At 39.7% G+C, this 25,922-nt stretch overlaps 1 protein-coding gene across 2 annotated transcripts; it reads right to left on the bottom strand.

Annotated features, from left to right (window-relative positions):
- On the bottom strand, positions 1–25,922 carry arhgef9a (Cdc42 guanine nucleotide exchange factor (GEF) 9a). Of its 2 annotated transcripts, XM_084414401.1 has the most exons (11): positions 25,719–25,898; positions 16,421–16,600; positions 15,989–16,072; positions 4,781–4,996; positions 4,202–4,381; positions 3,876–4,108; positions 3,568–3,697; positions 2,316–2,447; positions 1,251–1,494; positions 1,008–1,076; positions 1–303 (listed from the first exon to the last, which is right to left on the bottom strand). In XM_084414401.1, the coding sequence occupies exons 1-11, from the start codon at positions 25,725–25,727 to the stop codon at positions 131–133; spliced, it is 1,650 nt and encodes a 549-aa protein (XP_084270527.1). In that variant the 5' UTR covers positions 25,728–25,898; the 3' UTR covers positions 1–130. The 2 variants fall into 2 exon arrangements, with proteins under 2 accessions (XP_084270527.1, XP_084270526.1); XM_084414400.1 differs by lacking the exon at positions 15,989–16,072 and having other exon boundaries at positions 25,719–25,922.

Genomic DNA, 25,922 nt, shown 5'->3' with positions numbered 1-25,922 from the left:
AGGTCCGTCCTCTCTCCTGTAGTTTGTGTCGTGTCAGTCCTCCTCAAGTCCCACAGATGTATCTTAAGTAGAATAGTGCTTTTCCAAGTATACAGAGGCCGGTGTATCCAACCCCTGGTAGGTGTGTGTTCTATTTTTTAAAGGGAGCTAACCGACTGAAGTTCTGCCAGAAGGGTGATGTGCTGCGCTTGGGCTCGTATTCATATCCATCCGCCTGCCCGTAGCCGTCAGGGAGGAGGTACTGCCCGGGGTTCATGGGGTCCAAAGGTGGTGGGTACGCTGGGGGGACCGACCGGCCCACACCTGAGAAGATGGGCACATAAGAAAACAAAAAGCCTGATGCATAAACTCAAGGTTTATCTGTGGTTAAAATGACTTTTATTTGAATTCTGTGTACATTTATGCTGTATGTAACACCCACAGGCACCATTTACTGCAAGGCAAACAATTATAATTTGCATTGATTTACTTGTATTTTCTCATTGGGACTTTTTCACCATGGTAACAGCAATACAAAAGAATACAGTATCATTTATTGGAAATGGAAATTATGTTATGCAAAAAAATAAACCTGTCGATAGCAATATACACACAAACACAGCTGCTGCCATTTTGCGACGATTGTTTTGTACACTGTAATGGATTATAAAATAACAAACTGGTATGATTTTAAAAGTTTAATCTCTTATCCCCATTATTACTTATGTGGCGAAATGCCATGTAATATGTGGTATGACTGTACCGTATCCCTTAAATGTCCGTCTAGTTTGAACTTGCCTTGCTAGCAACTGCTTTCTTCATGGAACTCAAGACATTTTTCGTGTCAAACTATTTACTTATGTGGCAAGTAGCCATGTAAAAATGTATTATTAATAAATAATGCAATACTTTACTTCAACAATACACTGTTGAAGATGTAATTAGTAGCTAGTTATTAATTACTTTTTTAGAGTAACCTACCCACCACTGAACATAATAATGGTCACGCAGGCTTCAAGATTTCATACCTTTCTGTTTGGTGACTCTCCTAACGGTCAAGGCGGCTTGCCTCTTCTGATACCCAGAGATTTCAAACCCTAAAGCGACAAAATGACAGACAACATTGTGTGAAGAACAGAACAAAGTTTAAATCACTGTGAGAGTGGTGAACTTGTATGGTTACTGTATCGAAAAGGTCGGCCTGAATAAAAACAGAATACAAATTTGAAACGGCATGAGAATGAATAATGACTAAATGCAAAAGTTCTCACCAATCTTCTCATCTTCCTGGACCATCTTTCTTTCCTCCTGAAACGCCCGAAGCCAACGCATTTTCTCCTCCAGCTTTTTAGGCAAGAACAGATGGATCTCGTCTGTGTCTCTGTTGGCCAGTTTGAAGGCATTCTTCACGCTAACGTTAAAATCATCATCTCGGCCGTCGATTGCGTCAATGACCTCATATCGATCCATTTCAATTCGGCCTTTATAGTAGAGAATATCACGGCGAATGAGATCCTGTGGAAGGCGGAGAGACTTTATTAGTATGTCTGTAGTCGGTACTGACGATCCAGACAATTTACAGACAGAATGAAACTAAATATTATATTAAATATAAAACGACATGTACATATACATACAAGGTGGGATAGGATGCGTGTGTCACCTTTCTATTAGAGATCATAGTGATTTGCATTACGAGTCTCTAAACATGTTTGATATAAATAGTAAGACTGCTAATTGGTTGGCTGGTCTGGGTAATCTCATATCAGTCTTATGAAAAACAGGCGCTGATTGTCTCAGTTTTTGTGTTGCTGAACTGTCTGTGTATGTCATATGGTGCTGGAGAGATGTTTTTGCACCTTTGTGGAGAGACTAAAAATGGGCCATGTGCTTTGAGCTTGAGGGTGTTTGGAGGACAGTGAAACACAAACGGATTTTACCTTCAGCTCGAATCCAAATCACAAACCCTCAGTTGCGCTACACCACCATAATTTGCTTTTCCATGCCTGTCTTGTTCAATCCAGCACCTTCGCTCTCCGAGTGAAAGTTATAGAGTGCAATGTGCTGAAAACATCATCAGCTGCCTGCTACCTTCCCTCAAAGATTCCTACTCCTCACAAACGAAAAACAGGACTGCAAGAGTCATGCCTGACACTATTTTTAATTTTAATTAATTTTTTTGTTTATCTATCTATCTATAGGTATCACTTTCTTTTTACCTGTTCTCTACACTTTATTTCCAGACCAATGTGTCCCAGTTAAAGCGGACTCCTACTTCATCATCATCAATTGAACTTAAGAGTGTTATTTGTGCCTTTATCCCCTCTTTCTCTCACCTTCTTGCAGAGGACCATCTGATGATCGAACAGGAAGAAGATTCTGGTTTGGCTGCGCCCGTACGGTTGATATATCCAGGACATCTCCCCGGTGTACACAAGCTCTGAGCTCCTGTCCAGAATATCCTCACCCTGCACACACACAATAACAAATGAATCATTACATCTGACACCACTGAGACTCTGATGTCTTCATGTCTCAGTATGCAGTTCTCCAATCAAATATGATGCCTGTGGTGCAGGTTGCACGTCAATAACAAACATCAAACATGTGCCATAAATGCCAGATTTCATTAGAAACTGCATAGAAAAAAAATCTTGTTTTTGTAAAAATGTTTAAATATACTATAATGAACGTCTCTGCTCACAAAGTCTGCATTTATTTGATCACAAATACAGTAAGAACAGCAATATTTTGAAAAATTATTACAATTTAAAATAAAATTGTTTTAAAATGCAATTTATTCATGTGATGGCAAAGCTGAATTTTCAGCTCCAGTCTTCACTGTCACATGATCCTTCAGAAATCATTCTAATATGCTGATATGATGTTTCTTATTATTATAAATGTTTTGCTGCTTAATATTTTTGTGGAAACTGTAATACACTACCATTCAAAAGTGGAAGTGAAGTGATGTGTAGACAAGAATGGTGTTCCATACTCGGAATTTGTGCTCTTTGAAATTTCACCCATCCAAGTCCACAGCAGTGAGTATTGAACACACACACACACACACACACAGTGAACACACAACTGGAGCAGCCATTTTTGCTGCGGCGTCCGGGGAGCGATTGGGGGTTAGGTCTCTTGCTCAAGGGCACCTCAGTTGTGGGTAATGAGAATGGAGGAGAGAGCAGTTCATTCACTCCCTCCACCTTCTTTTCCTGACGGTACTGAGACTCGAACCTGTGACCTTCGGGTTCCAAGTCCGACTCTCTAACCATTAGGCCACAACTGCCCCCCCCCCAAAAGTTTGAGATTTAGAAAAAAAAAGAAAAAAAAAAAGAATACTTTTATTTAGCAAGGTTGCATTAAATTGATCAAAAGATTTCTCTTTCAAAAAATGCCAAAAAAATGTGTATCATGGTTTCCAGAAAATATTAAGAAGCAAAACCTTCAAAACCTACATATACATATATAATAAATAAATAACAATAAACAACCACATTTTCAGGTTCAACTCTACTAGTGCTCTCTTTTATATCTTATATACTGCTAATTAACTTGGTCTGAAAAGCTTTAGCCACACACCTCCCAGTCCAGTACAGAGGCCTGCCATTGGGCGATTTTGTCAATGTTCTCAAGCCTTCGTTTGCGTTCGTTGATTTGCTGAGTGACATTTCTCATTACAGCTAGCGCAGCAGCCACATACCGATAATCACTGGGAGAGAAAGGGAAAAGAATGAGCAAAAGAGAAGAGAAAGAAACGAGGGCTGTCAAAAAGTGGAAAGTAGATATGTCAGTTCAAAATTTGTCATTTACAGTCATATATTTTGTGGACCCGACCGCCATTATCTGCATGATGCACCGTGTTAGCATATCCATGTTTCTGTGTTTACCTGTGTTCTTGTACTGTGTATTTCAGTAACTCTGCTAGCTGTAGAGGGTATTTGCAGATTTTCTGGACTGGTGTGAGAAGGTAGCCGTCAATGGCGATGTCGATCATCTGCTGGACCAATCGGCACGCTTCAAAGAAGTGCTGGTATCGTGCGTCTCGCATAAGACGTGTGATCTCCATGCAGGCGTCAACGTGGTTGTTACAGTATTCCGAGTAGATCCAGAATCCATCTTGCTGTAAATAAAAATATCAAAATGTTAAATTAAATCAGTTTTCCCCTTGACCTATTATGTATAAGTCAATGATTTTCTATGTTGGAATACAGACGTGTTCCAAAAAGCAGGGTCCGATCTCACTGAGATGAGGTTCTTCCGTGTTAAACTGTTTCTCCAGGTCTCTGACAAAGCTTAACTGGAATCTGTAAATGTCTTCGATATTTCCAAATATCACTTTCAGCTGATCGTCGTTAAACATGTCTCTCCTCTTTTTACACTGACGGAGATACCCCTGAAACAGAAACACAAATACATACGCAGATTTACACTTCTGTTTAAAAGTCTCTTATTCTCGGTATTTAATCACAAATACTGTAAAACAGTAATATTGTCAAATATCAGTACAATTCAAAATGACTGTTTTCTATTTTAACACATTTTAACAATTTATTTCTGTGATGGCAAAGCTGAATTTTTAGCTGTGTCGTCTGTGTCACATGATCCTTCAGAAATCATTCTAATATGATGATTTGGTGCTCAATAAACATTTCTTATGATGTCTCATTAGATTCTCACAAAGGCAAATCATCTGAGCCATGCTATACTTTTCCTGTGTTTACATTTTTTATCTCAATTGTGTTTATGTATATTTCTCCTAGGAGACAAATCTGAGACAGCCAAAGATTGTTACCTCACAGATGTCCTTCAGGTGTTTGATGTAATGTCGTTCTGTGCTCATGATCTCATTGATGACATTGGCCCTCATCTGGTCCCGGTTCTGGGTGGGCTGGCCCAGACACAGGCAGTCGGTGCTGGGGTTCGGACTGGCCTCCGCGTGGCCGTTCTGCACCTCGCTGGAGCTTTCGGCAGCCTCGACCGCTGTGTTTTCCTCCTGATTTACCCATAACTAGAACACACACACATTAAGACAGACATGACTTGATCTTCAAGTCTTATTATCATCAATTAAACTAATCATGATGATTGTGCTCACATTCGATTAGCATTCGGCTCAGAGCATCCAGAGTTAACAGTCTGCATGATTGCTTTCATAGGGTCATTAAAGTGTCTAGATGTTGCTTTAAAAGCTTCAGGGGTTAAAGTTACATTGACATGAAACAAAGAGTCAGATTGCGCCCTCTGGTGGCACCAGTCCAAACTACATTTGACCACATTAGAGGCACTGCAGTAATAAACACTTTACAAAATCTGTTTGCACCAGGACATAAATGAATCTGCATTTGGACCTGTTACACTGCTGCCAAGATACACACACACAAGCCAGGAGATGAAAAGAGAAGGAGGGCAATACAGATGCGCAGTTAGGAGCATGGTGGTGTGTGTGTGTGTGTGTGTGTGTGTGTGTGTGTTTGAGAGAATCTGATGTAATTTTATTTGCCCTGATTATGTAACTTATCATTTGCTTTCCCAGGTGAGCCAACTGATGTGAACACACATGTGCGGATACACACAAACTCTCTTCTCACACACACACACAATGAAAACACACGAATATGCCCACATTTTTATTCCGAGCTAGTAATATTTCTATGTTCTAGTACTAGTTCTACAGAAACCGTTTTAGATTTTAAAGGTGCACATAAGGTGTTTAAAGGGATAAGGACAACTCGAAAATGAAAATTCTGTTATCATTTACTCATTGAACTTTTGAACAATATGTAAAATCATGTACACTCACAAGAAGACGACTCCATGTCATATCAGTAGACTAATCAAATCAGCATAATCCCTTAATACATTATTTTAGTCCCTTTATTAAAGGAATCTCACAAAAATGAAAATTTGGTTATCATTTACTCACTCTGAAGTAGTTCCAAACCTGTATGACTTTCTTTCTTTTGTGGATGACTAAAGGAGAAGTTTTGAAGGAAGTATTATTCTCTTTTTTCCTTGCATTTACAAAGAATGCTGGCTGGAGTGCTCAAGCTTCAAAAAGCATTTCACAAATGCACAATAAAAGTATCATAAAATTAGCATATGACTTTAATCCAAGTCTTCTGAAGTCATACTGTACAATAGCTTGTGTGACAAACAGACTGACATTTACATTTTCCAATTTGTGAGTGAATCATACAGACCTGTTTTGTGTGAACCAGATCAACCGATTCAACTCAAAAGAACCAATCGGACATTTCTAAAGAATGTTTTTACAGAAAAATACAGCATACAGGTTTGGAACAAATTTTCATTTTGGGTGAACTGTGCCTTTAAGCCATATTCCTTGTGGAAACTGGTTGGTCCCCACAGTGTAATTGATTTCAGGTTTTGTTATCCTTGTAGGGACATTTGGATTGCACAGAGATAGCAAAATCTGACCCACACACGCACACACACGCATACTGATGACCTGATCTGGAGTCCCAAACACTGGGAAAAAAAAGAAGACAAAATTAAAAATAGATTTTCATAAATACACAAGCCTGTCACAGATTCTATTCACCCTGAAACCATGTCCTGCATAACTCCCTCGCCCTCTCTTTCTCTCACACACTCTGTTTCTACACAAAGTCACGGATATGATGTCTAATCTCTTGAAGGATGTTTCTCGGATTAAGATCTCATTAAAATCTCAAATTATACCTAGAAATCTCTGCCTCAGCGCAACTTTCCAGTGCATTAGCCTTGCTAGTTGTCTGTCCTCATTCTCATCAATGGAAAGGCTTAGTTTAGGGATCCTGCTCCCCGGGTACACAACTCATGTGTGCGTGTGTGTGTGTGTGTGTGTGTGTGTGTTGCTACGGCTGTGTGTATAAAGAAATAGAGAAATCAGAAGAACACTGATGACGCAGATGTTGCACACACACACACACACACACACCTGCCCACAAATACACAAGCATACAAACTTCCATCTTCTCTTTCCTTCCTCTCAGTGTCATCCAATCTATTTTAGCCTCTCTCACTTTCTCTCTCACCCTCTCCTCCCAGAGCAATCTGGTTTTTCTTTTTTGGTGGTGGTGGTGGTGGTGGGGGGGGGGGGGGGTTGTCTGTTCTTCTCCCCTGTCCTCTAATGAAAAGTGACGTCTCATTTTATGCTTCATGACTCAACCCCACTGAACAGTGAAGAGAAACAAGATACTGTGTAAAAGGTGTCAGCATCTTACACCAAAAAACAAACCCTTGCAGGTGATATTAATACAACATTCACCAATCTCTTTTACTTGGGTATTTCCAATTATTATATTCACCTATCCTTCTCAGATGTACTATTCACAAGTTTGCCTGCCCATGCAGTCTTAATAGTTAATGGTAAACAAACTTGGCTTGCTGTCCATAGATATGTATACATAAATGCCACACCTCTCCGACTCAATGATGCCACAACATTGCGCGGCTTCTGGTTGTGAATCTGCCGAGATTTAAATTCCGAAGACATGTGATAACCTTTCACAGGTAAGAATGTGTTGATTTGTGTTTTTTTATATGTATTAACTCAATATTACAGGTTTTTATAGTATGGTAACTTTTTAATGTCGTATTAGCTGATGCCTTCATCTTCTTGTATTGTGTTAGTTAAGCAAATCATCTGCTATTGCAGTCTATTGTAGATATAGATATTAATATATGCGTCTAACTACGGTTGTAGACGCAGTCAACTTGCTCTCGAGTGTTCAAGGACCATCTCTGACCATTCCAATATGGCGGACGGCTTACATATAGCGGTCCATTGAAACACCCACTAATGAGGCATCTATGTATGTGTATATACACTCATCTAAAGGATTATTAGGAACACCTGTTCAATTTCTCATTAATGCAATTATCTAATCAACCAATCACATGGCAGTTGCTTCAATGCATTTAGGGGTGTGGTCCTGGTCAAGACAATCTCCTGAACTCCAAACTGAATGTCAGAATGGGAAAGAAAGGTGATTTAAGCAATTTTGAGCGTGGCATGGTTGTTGGTGCCAGACGGGCCGGTCTGAGTATTTCACAATCTGCTCAGTTACTGGGATTTTCACGCACAACCATTTCTAGGGTTTACAAAGAATGATGTGAAAAGGGAAAAACATCCAGTATGTGGCAGTCCTGTGGGCGAAAATGCCTTGTTGATGCTAGAGGTCAGAGGAGAATGGGCCGACTGATTCAAGCTGATAGAAGAGCAACTTTGACTGAAATAACCACTCGTTACAACCGAGGTATGCAGCAAAGCATTTGTGAAGCCACAACACGCACAACCTTGAGGCGGATGGGCTACAACAGCAGAAGACCCCACCGGGTACCACTCATCTCCACTACAAATAGGAAAAAGAGGCTACAATTTGCACGAGCTCACCAAAATTGGACAGTTGAAGACTGGAAAAATGTTGCCTGGTCTGATGAGTCTCGATTTCTGTTGAGACATTCAGATGGTAGAGTCAGAATTTGGCGTAAACAGAATGAGAACATGGATCCATCATGCCTTGTTACCACTGTGCAGGCTGGTGGTGGTGGTGTAATGGTGTGGGGGATGTTTTCTTGGCACACTTTAGGCCCCTTAGTGCCAATTGGGCATCATTTAAATGCCACGGCCTACCTGAGCATTGTTTCTGACCATGTCCATCCCTTTATGACCACCATGTACCCATCCTCTGATGACTACTTCCAGCAGGATAATGCACCATGTCACAAAGCTCGAATCATTTCAAATTGGTTTCTTGAACATGACAATGAGTTCACTGTACTAAAATGGCCCCCACAGTCACCAGATCTCAACCCAATAGAGCATCTTTGGGATGTGGTGGAACGGGAGCTTCGTGCCCTGGATGTGCATCCCACAAATCTCCATCAACTGCAAGATGCTATCCTATCAATATGGGCCAACATTTCTAAAAAATGCTTTCAGCACCTTGTTGAATCAATGCCACGTAGAATTAAGGCAGTTCTGAAGGCGAAAGGGGGTCAAACACAGTATTAGTATGGTGTTCCTAATAATCCTTTAGGTGAGTGTGTATATATATATATATATATATATATATATGTTGATGTCCTTGACAGAGGCTCGAACCTGAGGCTCAACTCACCTATAACAGTACTATGTAGAGGAAGAATGAGAGAAATAGTGGAGGAGATGGAGGGATGCCGGAGGAATTGCCACTGTGACGGTGCAATGACTGCTGCTTATATATGAAGTTTCATGTAACAAAGTTCGGGAGGAGCACGTTCAGGTAATCAACCAATCAGCACAAGAGGAAGCTGGTATAAATAAAGCCTTTCCTCACCTTCTGTCTCACGACAAGTTTCTCAGCATCCCTCCACCACCCCATCACCTCACACTCGGCTGGGTCTACCCCAGTATAAGGGGGGAGTACTCTGGGTTCGGGCCAAATTCCGAGCTCGGAGCCCTCCCCTGGACAGCAAGCCAAATACGCATAAATACTACATCAGATTCCATGTACGTGTGAACTCGTGAAACGCTCATAATGATGATTGACAAGGTTGAATGATTAGGCTCCTCCCGAGACACAAACCTACGTTCAGAACGTTCACAATTAGCAACTGGTCAAAACATAGCAAAGCAAATAGGCTTCATTTGGGAGCTACCACAAGGTCAAATTGGATTCTGTGGTTTCCGTTTGCTGTGCCGCTACTAAATATATTGCAACATTGCAAAATAAATTACACCGTATAGTAATTTTAGGTCCTTGAAGGTAAGGGAAACATTTGCAGAAACCTGATAAATGACAACATATGCAAAACGGTCCTATATGGTTTTCAAGTATACAGTCACATACAGATATGAACTTCAACACACACACAAACAAATATATATATATATATATATATGCACACAGACACACACAATCAGCAAAAAAAGAAACATCCTCAAACTTTCTACTGCTTTTATTTACAGCAAATTTCTTAACACGCGTAAATATTAGATTCAGCTGAGACATAAACTGAACGAATTTCAGACATTTGACGAACAGAAATGGAATGAGTCCCTGAACAAAGTGTGGGTCAATATTAAAAGTAGCAGATGTGTGGCCTGTGTCTAGTGTGGCCACCAGCTGCTTTAAATGCTACAGTGCATCTCATCCTCAAGTTCTCGGACACATCTGGGGGACATATGGTTACACAAGGTTTGGCGCTGCAAAGATGATCAGCTGTCCTTCCTGTCTCCCTGTCTTAAGCGTCTTACATTATGGACATTGCAGTTTATTGCTCTGTTCACATCTGCAGTACTCATGCCCCCCCCCCCCCCGCAGCAGGAATACGGCACGTTTATGCAGGGGATCCGAGACTCCGGGCATCTTTCTCCTGGTGTTTTTCAGTCAGTAGAAAGGTCTCTTTAGAGTCCTAAGTTGCCAGTCATTGCAACTGTGACCTTAATTGTCTACTGCCTTTAAACCGTTGTCTTAAAGGGGTCATCGGATGCCCATTTTCCACAAGTTGGTATGATTCTTTAGGGTCTTCGTGTAAAGTTTGTAACATACTTTGGTTAAAATTCCTCAATGGTTGTGTAAAACAACACCCTTTTTACCTCCTCAAAAACAGCTCTGTTCACAGCGACCCGTTTCGGTGCATGTCTCTTTAAATGATAATGAGCAACTGCTCACCCCACCCCTCTCTTCCATAGGGGGTGTCACACAAGACACATAAAGTGCTGTGAGTATAGTATACAAATGTGAGTACACAAACGGCTGAGGGCGGAAACATGCTAATACGGGACAGTCCGTCAGTGGTCGTGGGTGGACCAATATGACATCATATTGGTCAGAAAATCGAAACGGCTTTATTATTAAGAATGTTTAGACTTTTTGAGGATTAAAAAAAAACGAGTGAATGGATTTTTTTCATTGTATGGTGGTTGTGTATAATGCAAACACCATATAAAAGTGAATTTTGCATCCGATGACCCCTTTAAAGATTGTTCCACAGGTGCACGTGCAATAATTGTTTATGGTTCAAGCATGAAAAACATCATTTAAACCCGTTTTGTAGTCTGGAATTGCATGGTGATCTGACTTCCTAAAGAAAAGTAGAAAAACAATTATTATTTATGAAATTATTTACTCTCGTTAATGCACAAAACAAATACTTCTGTCATCTACTGTCAACATGCATCAGTGCATGTTGGAATGAGGTCATTTACTTACCAGAATCAAAATGTGTGCTGTATATCATACAGTTGCTAGTTGGTATCCAGCCTTCTCGCTTCACTGCTGCAATCCAGGCATCACATCGTTGTTCATAAATCTAAACACTTTCATTTCCTAAAGTAGGTTAGTTTCTGGCCAGAGGGAGCATCCAGCCACCGAGCAACATGGTCCTAATTTTAATTTTGATATTTGTAATAGCAGGATTAAATAAATGATCGCAATCCGACAGTGCATCAAGCGCCTCCCGCCGATGTTTTGAATGCGCTCAACAACTAACGTTGAGCGGAAACGTCCAAGGAACAAAGACATCACTTCCTTAAACCGACGAATAGCCGTTGAAATTGTCTATATGTAAAATTCAGAAACTTTTGTTATTAGCAACACCGGTGGCCATTAAGTGAACTGCAGCCAGCAACTTATTGCTCGTGCTTGCATTCATCTCGTGTAAACTTAATGTACTAGAGACTGAACGTGATTCAAGGCCCTGATATAATCACAGTGAAGTTCTTTTTCGTTCTTCGCTTAGAACACATAACAAGGTAAAGGTTAAGAAAGTATCCGATCATAGCGATCTGGATATTTGCACCAGTTCTGCGATTCACCAGCATCTTGCCGACAGATGTCGTAGTTAAAATGACACTGTTATGATAGTTTGATTATTATTATTATTATGAATCATCTGGTTATGTAAGGCTATAGTTTGAATTAATCCCTTTTCTTAAGGTTAATCCAGGTGAAACCGGCCACATATAAAATCAGTCTACAGGCCTTTACAGACAACCTAGGAAGTCGGGGAAGTCTCGTTTTTTAAGTTTTGTAACAAGCTGTTCACACATTGGCAATACAAAGGCGATTAATACATGAAAATTCTTACATATACTCCCTTTAAAGGTGAAGTGTGTAGGTTTTGTGCTACTAGCAGCACCCAACAGAGTTGAAAAATAAATAAACAACAATGGGTAAGTCCTGCCAACAATTCATGTTATTGATTGAGCAATAAGCTTACATGTCGGACTGTTCAAAAGAAAAAAAATGAATTGTGAATGCCACAACTGACTGCAAACAGTTTTTTTTGTGTTTTTTTTTATGCTGCTAATGCCGCAGAAATTACACACTGCAATCGGAATAAAATGGATTTTTTTCCTCAGATTTGAGCTGTATTTGTTTTTATATATGTAACTTTCAGCTCCGCTGTACGCTGCTGATTCTCGTATGCAGGCACAGTTGTGTTGTGCGTGTGGACCGGTGTGGACTGTGAATAAACAGTGAGCAATGATTTCTGATGACACGAGAGCTTCAGGTCTCAGCAGGAGAGAGACGCCAAACCTGCAGGCCAGCGCCACCAACTGGTGTGACATAATGCTTTCAGACTCATCTATCTCTCTCACACTCATTCTCTTCCTGTCTATTTCTCCTTGTCCTTTCTCAGTGTTGCATAAGAGATGCCCAAAGGGTCAGAATAAAGACATGCTGTACAGATTGATATAGTGTGTGTGTGTGTGTGTGTGTGTGTGTGTGTGTGTGTGTGTGTGTGTGTGTGTGTGTGTGTATTTAATATGTATGTCTGTGTAGACACAGGTGATATTCTCTGTACAGCGAAGAGATTTTCTCACACCTGTCATGCCCGAGAGTGGCTTACACAACCTGCCATCTGCGTAAGTGTGTTTTTGGGGAGGAAGGGGGGATAGATGACTGTTAGAAAAGAGAGGAAAGAGAGAAAGTAAAGGGGGAACTGAGAAATGCACTTATGAAGCTCTATGCATGTAGCCAAAGTTACGACCAAGTTACATAAAAGTCCCATTAAAGAGCGCTCCAACTTCACGAACACACTCCTCTCTCATAAGCACATCTCTATCCTACACTTCCTTTTATCCCTTCACCTATGATCCACTAAAAGGGTTTATGTTCATATTTCAGTACTAAGCTTGGGATTTCTCAGAAAGGAAACCAATAGATCACACACAAGCAAAAAAGTTTGAGCTTATGACCACAACTGCAGTGGACTTACAATCCAGATGCTTCATCAACAATATGATAGCGGTTTTAAACACTCTATTGCATGCATTATGAAAAAATGTAAAAAATAAAACCTGACTTGCATAAAATGCCATTAAAATTATTACTGTTAAAATCAAGAACAATTTTTAAAAGATAATATTTTGAGGGTCCTTGTTAGGTATGTTGCCTGGAGGCAAAAATGTCACAATATAAAGAAACTGGCTGATGTCACAATTCTAAAAACAAAATCTAATACAACTGGCTCCTAAATTCAATGTATTTAACAAATGTATGTAAATGTTGTCTGTTCAAAAGTTTGGGGTTAGTTGGTCGATTTTTTTTATGTTTTTGAAAGAAGTCTCTTATGCTCACCAAGGCTGTATTTATTTGATCAAGTAAAAACAGTAATATTGTGAAATAATGTTATAAATTTGAATATATCATAAAATGTCATTTATTCCTGTGATGCAAAGCTGAATTTTCAGCATCTTTACCCCAGTCTTCAGTGTCACATGATCCTTCAGAAATCATTCTAATATGCTGATTTGCTTCTATAGAATCATTTCTTATTGTTAAAATAATAATAATAATATTTATTTGTAAACGTTTCCAAAGCATTAACAAAAAGCTTCATATAATTACAAAGTTATAACTTTTTTCCCCACAATAGCCCTTCCGCCGAAATAATTAAACATACATAAACATATTAATATAACAATAATAGTAATAATAATAATAATAAATATATAAAAATATAAATAGGTAAATAAACTTTAGTATAATGTGCACGTTAACAAATGAACATAATATCCTTGTAGGAACATTTCTTATTATAATCAATATTAGAAAAAAAAAATCTTACTGAACCCAGACTTTTGAATGATAGTGTATTTAATCTGCATAATATGTAATCATTTATAATATGAAATGTAGATTTAAAAGATAACATATACTCATATATAAGCTTTATAGGTCATTTAAGTTAATTCATGAAAATGCAATGGAAGAAATTGCATTCATGTCCATTTTATTGGCATCATGTGCTTGCAATGTGAAGAGAATGGATTTGTTACCCAGAGGGAATGTCGCGCAATAGAGGGTTAATCTTTAGTTATGGGCAAGGACATCACCCCCCGGATAGCTAGCGGCGAATCTGCATGTATATGCATATTATCAAGCATGTCTGTGCTAGCACACCATTAATATTTCATTTTTACTGTGCAGCATGTTCATAATGCCTTCTTTAGTTTTATTCATATCATTTCAATACATTTTGCTCATGCTATTAGATCTAGGTTTTATAGTATCACTGATACTATGGAGAGAGAAAAGTTGGTGTTTGAACTGGGACCCCACTAAAGGCCAATTGACACTACACCGATAGACGCCAACTAACGCGGACAACACCAGATTACACTACGTCACTTCTCAGACTTTCGGCAAAAACAAACACCGACCAACAGCAACAGTCTTCTGCCATTGGTCAGCGCCCGTCGGTGCAGTGTAAAACCCCTGACACACTTTAAGCACTGGTTGGAGGTGGAGAAGAGATGCTGAAAGAACAGCTGAAGGGCTTATATAATTGGTGTTGTGATTGAGGGTTTATTGTTTAAACTTCTGTTTGAAAATCTATTTTTGAGTTTTCCTTCTCTCTAGCTCTCTTTATGTATACAAATGTGATTAAACAGATATTTAACAGTCAATGGCCCTGTTTACACCTGGTATTGAGATGCATTTTGGTCGATCGGATTCGGATCACAAGTAGACGAGGGAGACACATTCCTGTTTACACCAAGTGTTTTAATCTGTCTCTTGTCCACTTTTGACCACTTCTGTAGTGATTTCTTCGAGGGGATGGTCTATGGGTGGGTAAATGTATGGGCTTTTTCAGATCATTCAATCTAATGGATGAAATAAGCTCACGCAATTTTCCTATGAACATTCCCGGAGGCGACAGAAATCATACGGAGAGCAGCAGCTTTCGTTTCTGCCCTGACAGCCGCAAGACAATGCCGAGCGTTGGTGAGGAATGGTGAGAGAACATTGTGCTTGGTACATTTTTCGTCTTCAAACCAAACTTGGGTCTTCAGCCGACAGAGTTTAAATGCACAGCCTGGTAGGTACAGGTAGATAGCAGGAACGGATTTAAGTGACAAAAATAAGACCACTCTACCGCACACTGTTGACTTTACTCTTTTATTTTATTCAAAGCGAACAGCGCGTTTCGCATCAAAGTTTAAATCCCGTCTGGCTAGCGCGCTTCCCATAATGTTTACGCATTAGGTCAGTAGGCGGTCTTTTTGGCTGTTCGAACGCATTCGACCACATGACTCTGGAAGTGGTCGAAAGTGGACAAGCTCAAAACGTTTTAGACCCCGTTTACACCTGTATTTAGCGTCGTCCTCTTGTGATCCGATTGACCGAAACGCATCTTAATACGAGGTGTAAACAGGACCAGAGAGGCTCAAATTAAGACCAACATCTGTTCAAGTCACAGTAAAATAGAAATAAACAAGATGTCACCAAATACTGTCAGAAAAGAGGGAAATATTGATAGTTGTCATCGTTAAATGTTATAATTGAGTGAGCATTACATTACATTAACAATATCTTTTTCCTATTTCAGTATTTTCAGACAGACCCAGACTGTCACCGGCATGAAGATAAGTTGCCATGGAAGCGAGGCGCAGCGACTGTGGCGGAAACAAAACGTTGGAACACAGCGACAGCATGTGAGCAGTAAGCGATGGGATGCATTCAACGGTCAAACGGTAAGCAGTGGTTTTGAAAAAACGCACCTTAGCCGTGGCGTTTGTGAGGCGTGATGCAGCGACAGGGTTGATATAAAAAAGCTGTTTGGTTTGAGGGGGGTGGGACTCCACCTTAGAGAAACAACAACAGCAACACAAACAAGAGTTTGGGTTCAAGATGGAGGTTAAAGGGAAGAATGCGACCTCTTCTGACTGATTATCTGAAAATGTGTCAACTAGATATCTGCAGATTTATTCTATTGTTCATTTCTCGAACAGGCCTGAATGTTGCATCTCTTTTAAACAGCTTTATCTGACTGCTATTCAGTTAGAAACAGTATTGGATATGAAAACAGCTGGGTTAAACAGATTTGGTTCTGCAGGTGTGTATTAGACAGGTATTTGTTAGACAGGTGGGCATCAGACAGCTATATGTCAGACAGGAAAGTGTTAAAAATCTAAAAAAGTGTTAAAACTCACCCTGACGAAGCTGGCAGGAAACCAGCCCTCCTCCTCGTCGATTTGACCCCACCACCAGTCTTTATTCGAGGCATCCAACACCTTGATGACATCACCTGCCTTGAAGGCCAGCTCCCGGTCAGCCATGGTCACATGGTCCCATACTGCCTCGGCATTCACTACAGAGCCCCCACTGACCAACTACAGAAAGATAGAAAGAGAGGCGCAGGATAAGCCACAGGAAGACAACAGTTACATAACATCAGAAACATTCTGGATTAACATCAAACAGTCACATGCTGGCTTCCACTCCACAGTCAGCGCTCTGGAAACAAAAATGACAGGGGTGTTGAGCTATAACGCTGCATCTCATTTGGTTTGCCCTGTTTCTCTAACTGCTTTGGCTCAGTTTTGAAACAAAAGGTGTAGATGAGGTTGCAACTTGCTAGTATAGACACAACACCCCTATTCTCTGTATTTTCTCAAAATTTGAGAGAGGTTGATAGGCCTTATTAGAATATTACAGTTTTTCTCAATCGCTTCGGCACATTTTTTCGAAACTGCAAATGCAATTGTCACAACTGTTTGCTGGAACATCAGAACTCTATTGCGTGTCTGCGAAACGTAGTAACTCACTCAAAACATTTCATTCATGCTTCAAAACCTAGTTATTGTGTCAATAATATATATAGATAAAGTACTGTGTACTTCATTTCACCCCCCCCCCCCCCAAAAAATGGTTTTAAGACCATTTAATTTATATCTTTTGCTGCAGTGTATTAATATACATTTGTTAGTGTAAATATTAATTTACATTTCCAAACATTCCTTTTGCCATTAATTGTAATAATCCAGTGATATTTTTGTATGGACAAGGAGTGACAAGAGCCGGAATGATCCACAAAGAGATTTGATCTCACCATCATCGAGTCTGTCTGGGATTATACGAAGAAACAGAAAAAAACTGAGACAGACTAAATCCAAAAGAACTGCTGCAACGTCTCCAAGACGCCTGAAGAAACTGGCCTGCAGTACTGTGAAAGGTTTTAGGCACTTAAAAATAATGTCATAAATAGATTTTATTTATCAATTAACTTCTATTAACTAAATCAAATCAATATTTGGTGTGACCACCAACCAAGTTGTGAAGAGCTTGACAATTGCACTGAGAATCAACTCATCAGTTTTGACCAACAAGTCATGTGCATTTAGTCATTTTGCAAATTGTAGACAATTATACTTATTCTTTTGCACACATGTGCCAAAACACATGCAATTTGCTTAAATCAATAAGAAATTCAAATCTCATGTGAAGTAGAAACTAATTGTTCAGAGATCTGAACTTATTGTTTTGAGGAAAAAAAAAGTCTAATTTGAGAATTGCGCCAAAGTGATTGAGGAAAAACTGTAAAAAAAAGAAAAAGAAAAAAGAAAAAAGAAAGAAGAAAAAAAATTGGGGTCAGCAAGATTTTTTTAATGATTTTGAAAGAAGTCTCTTACGGTCAATGAGGATGCATTTGTTTGATCAAATATACAGTAAAAACAGTAATATTGTGATTTGAGAAATATTGTTATTCTAATAAGCCAATTTGGTGCACAGAAAACATTTCTTATAATCAATGTTGAAAAAAGTTGTACTGCTTAATATTTGAGGAAACCATGATACATTTTTTTTAGGATTCTTTGATGAATGGGAATTTAAAAAAAGCATTTATTTAAAACTGAAACTTTTGTCACATTATAAATGTCTTTACTGTCACTTTTGATCGATTTAATACATCCTTGCCAAATAAAAGTATATGTATATTATTTACATTATACTATTATTATATTTAAAAAATAACCTTTGAACTGTAGTGTATAATAAAAGACTCAAAACACGGTCATTGCATCCATTTTCCTTCCACTGTCGCACAATTCTGCTTCTAGGCAACAAACATATGCAAATCCTCATTATTCATCATTTTTTATGACAAAAATAATACATAAATAAAAACTATCATTTTAACAATATATTAAACTATCCTGTTATTTGATGGTTGCGAAAAGCATTTCTGAGGGCAGTTCTCTTGAAAAAGAGTAAACACAAAGCATATGTCATACATCAATAACATGTCAGACGACTAGTTATTTACTACAATTTCATTCAAACAGCACACCTCAATCAAACTCACTGTAAACATTAAGTTGTGACTTATATACAGAAATTTATACTGGATAATACAGAAACTCTTCAAGCCAGTTCACCAGGCAATCTTGGGATTGCCTTTAAAAAGCTAAGTCAAGAAAGTGCAGCTTCTAGTCCTCTATCATAAATGCGATTGGCTGTATTAGCTGTGAGGTAGGGCTACACCTCCCAAATTAAGAAGTATGAATTCATTTTTCTCCCATATACTGTATTTCTGTATCATAACTAAACTGTGTATGAATGTAACTGGCTCTCACGGTTCTTTTGTGTTCATATAGGAAGGAAGTTGCAATGTACAAGGTCACAGAGCTATACAGAAGCTGTGCTTGAGTAACCATGGCTTCCATGCTTGAGTAAAGACGAGATGCGTTATAGTATTGCTTCCTGCTGACTTTAACATATACAGGGCCATGACAGCGACTTGAGATGATGGCAGGGTAATTCTCTACACAGAAACACTCATACATAATCAGCTCCAAGATTTCACCCCCACAACTCCAGGCTGTTTTCCTCTCTCTCTCTCTCTCTCTCTCTCTCTCAGAGGCAGCCAGGCTGTAAAAAATTCTCTTTTTTTGCGCATTTAAAAAGAAACAAATGTTATGTTGTCAGCAGAAAGAGTAAAATCTGTTTGATTTGTATATAGCAACTGCATTTGATACACACCACGGCAGTTGTTATCTCAGTGTCACAACACACTGTGGGTAAATGCGAGAGTTCTCTGCTGATCTGATATCTAAACTCCATTACTAAAATCTGTTGTTCGTGTGTACAGGGCACTGAATTACCGAACACAAACACACACACACCTACAGATACACACAGCCTTTAAGGGTTTGAATTATCGCTCCATCAGTATTCCTTTTATCTACTGTACAGAATCTTTTCTAGAGGTGATATGTATCTGAGTGTGTGCAAATGCATTACTTGTGTCCTGTACATGTTTCTAATTGGCTATGGTGGCTGTATCTGTATAACGTGCTCGACAGCTTTGTGTACAGGCCAAGAAATGTGGTAACAAGTGATCGCCTATGTATGAATCACTCAATTATTCATTCAACCGATTTGTTCAAAAACGCTGCTTCATTCAGGAACGAAACAGATACTGTCTAGGTGAGTGAATCATTGAATCATTCACTCAACAGATTTACTAATCTGATTCATTCAACTGTGTGTTGCTAGGTGATGCTCTGCTGTTGTTAATTCCGCTGTCATTTGTTTAGAACTATTTTCATTGGCTGAGTAAAAACAGACAAAGCTACTGGCTATATTGTGTCTAAAATATACTTCCTATAATTTCACAAGTCACAGTTCAGTTTGTTCCTTGATTAAACTTTTGATTAAAAGGCATTTAAAACATTCATTTCCACAATCAATTATACTAAAATACATTTAAAACTCTTGACTGAATAGTTTAACATGTTTTAACCTAATAACATGCTATTTAACAACTCTGTTTCATGTTTAAACTCACATTCAAGTCATAAACATATTTTCTTCCAATGCTTTTATTATAATCTCACTCGTCAGTTCTTGGATCATTACAGTGGGAGTTGTTCAGAATTTTTTACCGATTCATCACTAATGTCAGGAAAATGAATGAGTTAGATTTATTAAGTTAAAACAAAATATTAATTTGAGAAACATCTCTCAGTGCAGTCTCAATAATGTTGCAACGTGTTTCTTTTTTCTTTCTCTCTCTCTCTCTAAAGGGAACAGTAGGCAGTAGGATTATGCAAATCAGTCAGAAAAACTGCAGTGGAAAAGCTGTGTTCCTGTCCCAGCTAGCATCAGATCACACTAGAACAGAAAAAGAGAACAGCTGATGAGGATCACAACCCTTAAACATCCCAATTCATCCATAGCTTATTCTCACGCAAGATATTATTATGTGGCACTGCGTGTATCAGAGCTGTAGGCTATCAACCACACACTGAAATATTACTCCGCACACATGATAAAATGATGCAACAGCCCCTGAGATTATCAGATTGGATGGTGATGAATTTAGCGGGATTAAACAGTGTCTCTAAGAGCCAAACAGAGGCAATCTGTTCATAAAAAGTGAGAATACAGCAGTACAGTAACACTAGCATTATAGGGCCTTGACTTTGTGTGTGTGTGTTATCTGTCGACTCTTCATTCCTCCTGCCTTTATTCCTGCATGAATGAACTGTACTCAGGAACATTCTTCCTCTTTTCCTCTCCTGTCTTGCTCAGTCACTCTTTCTCTGTGTAAATGCCTTGGTGCACACATCTACAACACTGCATCCTTCAGCCAACAGCCAGACCTCACGCTCATTAAATTGATTGTGGATCACGGTTTAATTGAATGGGCATCTGTTAAACGTTTGACCCAAATCACTGAGCTTTCCCTACAACTGACAACTGACGAGAGATGAGTTTGACTTTCTGTTTTAGACCATTCTGTCTTTCAGCAGAAATGGTGTGTTCTGGCTTTAGATAAAAGTTACATGTCTGGGTTCAAAAGTAAATTGAGTATGCCTTTTGAATTACAATTCATGGTCTTGAATTTGAATTGAGGTAGAATGCGGAATCAGAAGTGCAATTTAAATGTAAGAAATGTGAATGTGAGAAAGTAGAATTAAATTGACTGTAATTTTGTACTGTAAAAGCAAAGTTTGTCCATGTAGACTTGTTTGAAAGTTTAGCAAAATTTTGGCCAGTACGATAGATAGATAGATAGATAGATAGATAGATAGATAGATAGATAGATAGATAGATAGATAGATAGATAGATAGATAGATAGATAGATAGATCACGTTTAATAAATTTACTTTTGTGAACCGTGGTGGAAGAAAACTCCATTCCCAGAATACCTGTGTTGAATATCTTTGAGTTGCAATTAAATCAATTCCTCGTCCTGTCATTCGAAGTCAAATTTGAATTAAACTTTCTGTGAGGAGCAGCCATTTCTTCAGTTCTAGCTATTCATCAGCCTCATTTGAATCTAGACAGATTCAGGTTTCAAACCAGTTTTGTTACCGCTTTCATTTTTAATAATTCACTAGGAAATAGTCCCTTCACTAGCTCTGCACAGATGTCAGCACACTTTCTGCTCTAAGAAAGCTGCCGTTCTTTGGACAAACAGAATAACAGAGGCCTAAAAACAATCAAGGGGGTGTATACCTCAACATCTGGCATTCCAGCTGCTGACGGAAACAGCTGCTATAGGTCAACACTTTCACTGACTGCCATTATTCCATCCAGGTTCCCTTAAATGAAATAAAGAGCTTTGGGTGTCTAAACAGAACATGAAGTGCCTTGTTCATTCAGCATCATCATTGCTGCACTACAGACAGAACAAGCCCTATAACTCAAAGGAATATAGCATGGCATCCTTCTAGCATGGCTGCCTCAACATAGACACACACGCACACACACCTGACTGGGGAGGACGATTATGTAATCGGAGTACAGTGGGCTAGGAGTCTAGGAGGGAGAACTGGAGAAAGCACGTGGAGAGAGAAGGGAAAAGAGCGGAAGAGAGAGAGAGAGATTGCATTAAAATAGACTGCTACGCTATGGATTAAGCTCTCATAACTGGATACACACACAAACAAACTCATACATCCATTAGTTCTCATAATATCTCGCAGAGAGAGAGAATAAAAGAAACGAAATGTGCAGACAGCGAAGTAACATTATGAACCGAATGTTTTAAGGAACTATTCGACTCTTGAGCTGCTTAGCCATATGATGCTGCTTAAGCCTGTTATTCCCTCCACATTCTGATATGAATCATCCTGATAAAACATTTTGCACTTTTCTTGAGGTCTAAATTTAGATTATAAATGCTTTAAACCCATGCAGCATTGCCTGCCCACACGGTTCCTAAAACAAACACAAGCAGAGAAAACGCACAAAAGCCTTTCAGCCATGAAAGATGCAAAAGATACGTGTGTGATACAGCTCACATGAAGCCGCTGTGTGTGCGAGTGTGTGTGTGTGTGTGTAGGTGGGTGGGTGGATTCCCAGCCCACGCTCCCAGTGCAGATGTTTCTAAATCTGGCCATTCTCTTGGTTTTCCCACTCTTTCCCGCACTTACGTAGTCATATTTTTGGATGCACATGCCTCTCCATGTGAATGTCGTGCACCAGCTCTGTGGAGCCGTCCTGAAACTTCAAGTCGCTGATTTGAAAGGTCAGAACGCACCCCTATAATGTGCACCATGACATCAGAACCTCCATACTATCTAAAGAACCTCCATACTTGTACCTTTTACGTAAGAGTTTCGGAGCTGAATCCAGTGCATTTTAAGATGGCTACAGAGGACAGGATTAGAGGCTGCTGGCGTCTAGAGAGTAGGATGTAAAATGAGTCTGTAAGATTCCGTTTTAACGAATACGCCAACATGCGCATATACGCTCAAGATTTTCAACTAAAAGACTGCATCTGTCTCTAGGGCATATAACGCAAACTATATTACGTCAATTGCAACATCAAGACGAAGTCACTTGCTTGGCAGTACACTTCCCAGACTTCCCTTCACCATTAACAGGTACATCAGATCTGTTGGAAGAGAAGGACTGCATGCTAATGCAAAAGGGAAATATCCTGCTATAGCCTGGCAATACAGAATGACAGTAAGCATTCGACTTCCCACACCAGTGCTAACTGATGTCTCAATGCATAATTGCGATGTGTGTGAACATTGAACAACCTCTTTACATGTGACAATATGTTTACACGTCTGGTGTTTCTATTTTTATTTACAAGGAATATGACAGAACTTACATGTTTGGTGTGTTAACAGCTTCATATCAAATGTCAGTTACAAGTTATATGCAATGTGTACTTTGCTTAAAGGAAAACAGAGCAGCTAATGAATCAGTTTACAAAGACACTGATGCAAAACCTTCTTTTCCTTCATTAAAGGCTTTTAAAAAAATGAAAGATGTTTAGAGATGATGTATTGTGGCTTTCAGCGTCCAACAAAGGAGTTTGATGCAGCATGCCGTCAGTGAAGTTTTCAGGAGCAATATTGTTTCTCCGTAGAGACAGTGAGTCAACGGTTTCAGCACTTCAGTGGGATGCATCCGAACCATTATGCTCCAACGCACAACTAAACCCCAGGTCTGCAAAAATGTGCTTGCAGCGTGAACACACGAAACACTAAGACTGACAGTTTGAGCAACGTGAGTTCAAGGGAATGATTCAGCTGATTCATGTTTTAGCTGATGACAGTGATTCCGTAATCATCTTTAATGAGAATACGCCTGTATGTCCTCTAGAAGGGGCCAGGTTAAGGATAAGCATGTTGGAACACCATCGGTTTAACCAATTAGAAATGGTGAAATCCCTATCATACATGACCATCGGTGTTCTGAGGTGAAAGAGGAAACTGTTAGACTCTGTCAAGAAACATAAAAGATTTACAGGACAAAAAAAATTTATATTATAATTTGACCTGCAATCATGTTAAATTAAATGACAGAACTGGTATAACATCAATTAGCTGAGTCTCTCGCTTCATTTTATATATAACATCCACACAAGAGTTTTGTCTACATTTACAAGTATCATGTCTGATCAGAAGAGGATGGATGTAGCACTTTCCAACTTTTACTGGACCAACAAAGATCACACAATTTGGGACAGTGTACAAATACTACATGCACACAAACAGTTATGAGTTTTTAGCCTATGATTCATGTATTTCCATTTTGTTTTGTTGTTTAAAACGAAAATGTTGTTTATGTTCCCATTTAGAATTAAAATGCACGGCACAATAATTATTTTGAACAAGCACATTTGATTATCACAACAAAAACTAAAATGTAAGTGTATTTTACACAGTGGTTACAGGATTCATTACAACACTCCCCTACTACAGTCTACCATATTTACCTGCATAAAAAGTGTGTGAAATCTGACAAACCATGCAAAGGAATGTCACACGTTTAAAGACAACTTCTGTGTGTATAGCCTAAACCCTGGATGAATGGGGTGTGCAGTAAGACTTGGCTTCAATATATGACTATTTAGTTGGAATTGGAATTGCCTGGATGCATGTTTTATCTCACAATAAGTCCAAACGCTTCCTCTATTTCTTCTAATACGTGTAGTGTAGTGTGATTATAGATCAATAGATCTTTATTGGATGCTCAATAAAACTATTTAACTATAGAGAAACCAAAGACAATAGTAGGCTATGTTGCACAAGAAATGAAAGATGTGAGAGGCAGAATGAGCACTCAGGACATGGTCGTCAGGCTCCCGTGATCAGTGCGATCGGCTCACGGACACACCTCAGTATTTCCCCACAAGGAAACAAAATACGTTAGCATTCTTTCACGTGCTCGTTGACCACTCGCGCATTTTGCCAGAGCTCCACAAAACCTACAGCCCTCAAACGAAACGTCGGCCTCCGCCGCAACCCTTCACGGCTTTTGCGTTTTTTATCCTCTCGAACGCTTGACAGAGGCCAGATTCGCGTCATCTCCGGTCTAGCGCACAAATCTCGTCGTTTGACACGGATAAACTGCGCACCGCCGATCGTATCTGTAAAAAATATATGAAGCGGACGCACGCGTTTGTGCGTGCGCGCGCCCCGGCACAATGCCGGTCGCTCATAATCAATAAACGAGAAAACTCGCATCAGAATCACGCACGACGAAGAAAACCAAATGGATTTGGCGCACGCACACGCGTCGCGCTTAAATTAAAGGTGAGCAGCTCCTAACGGACACCGTGACACATTTAGGAGAGCGCAAAATACACCAACGTCATTGACATGCCCGAGGCTGCGCTGAGGTGCTGGGTATCCCCCTCTGTCGCGCGCTCGCTCCATCTCTCCCGTTTCCATAGCACTGGAACGGTGCGAGTCTCTCCGCGCGGGCGGACGGACAGCGGCGCGAGGGGGAGCGTCCATTAACTCGCAGCCTCCCTGGTGAATAAAATGAAAAGGAAAAAAATACTGCACGGTGCCGAAATGTCATTCTCGCGCTTTCGCGACCTCTACTCAGCTCATGTATATCCACCATCGCCAAAAAGACTCCCCCCACCCACCCCCCTTCCACCAAACCACCTTCTATTTTTCTACCCGTTAACAGAGACCGACGGTAAGCCAGAAGAATGGCGCTCACGGGAGCATCACAGTCAGCCTCACCTTCATCATCCTCAGGGTCAGTCCCGGTCCTGGATCAGTGTCCTTTCCGCAGGTTCGAGCCCCCGACGCCAGCTGCAACCCTGTATCCGCGCCCCCGTGAGCAACGCGCGGTGTATGGAAGAGAAACGCACGTCCGTTTAGACACTGTTCCTTTCTCACGGCTAGGTGGGAGTCTGCGTCTCTCTCTCTCTCTCTCTCTCTCTC

Source organism: Rutilus rutilus (assembly GCF_951802725.1).
Source record: "Rutilus rutilus genome assembly, chromosome: 7".
NCBI classification, from domain to species: domain Eukaryota; kingdom Metazoa; phylum Chordata; class Actinopteri; order Cypriniformes; family Leuciscidae; genus Rutilus; species Rutilus rutilus.
The sequence above is the reverse complement of the archived record's forward strand: the minus strand, read 5'-3'. Positions and strand labels throughout refer to the sequence as shown.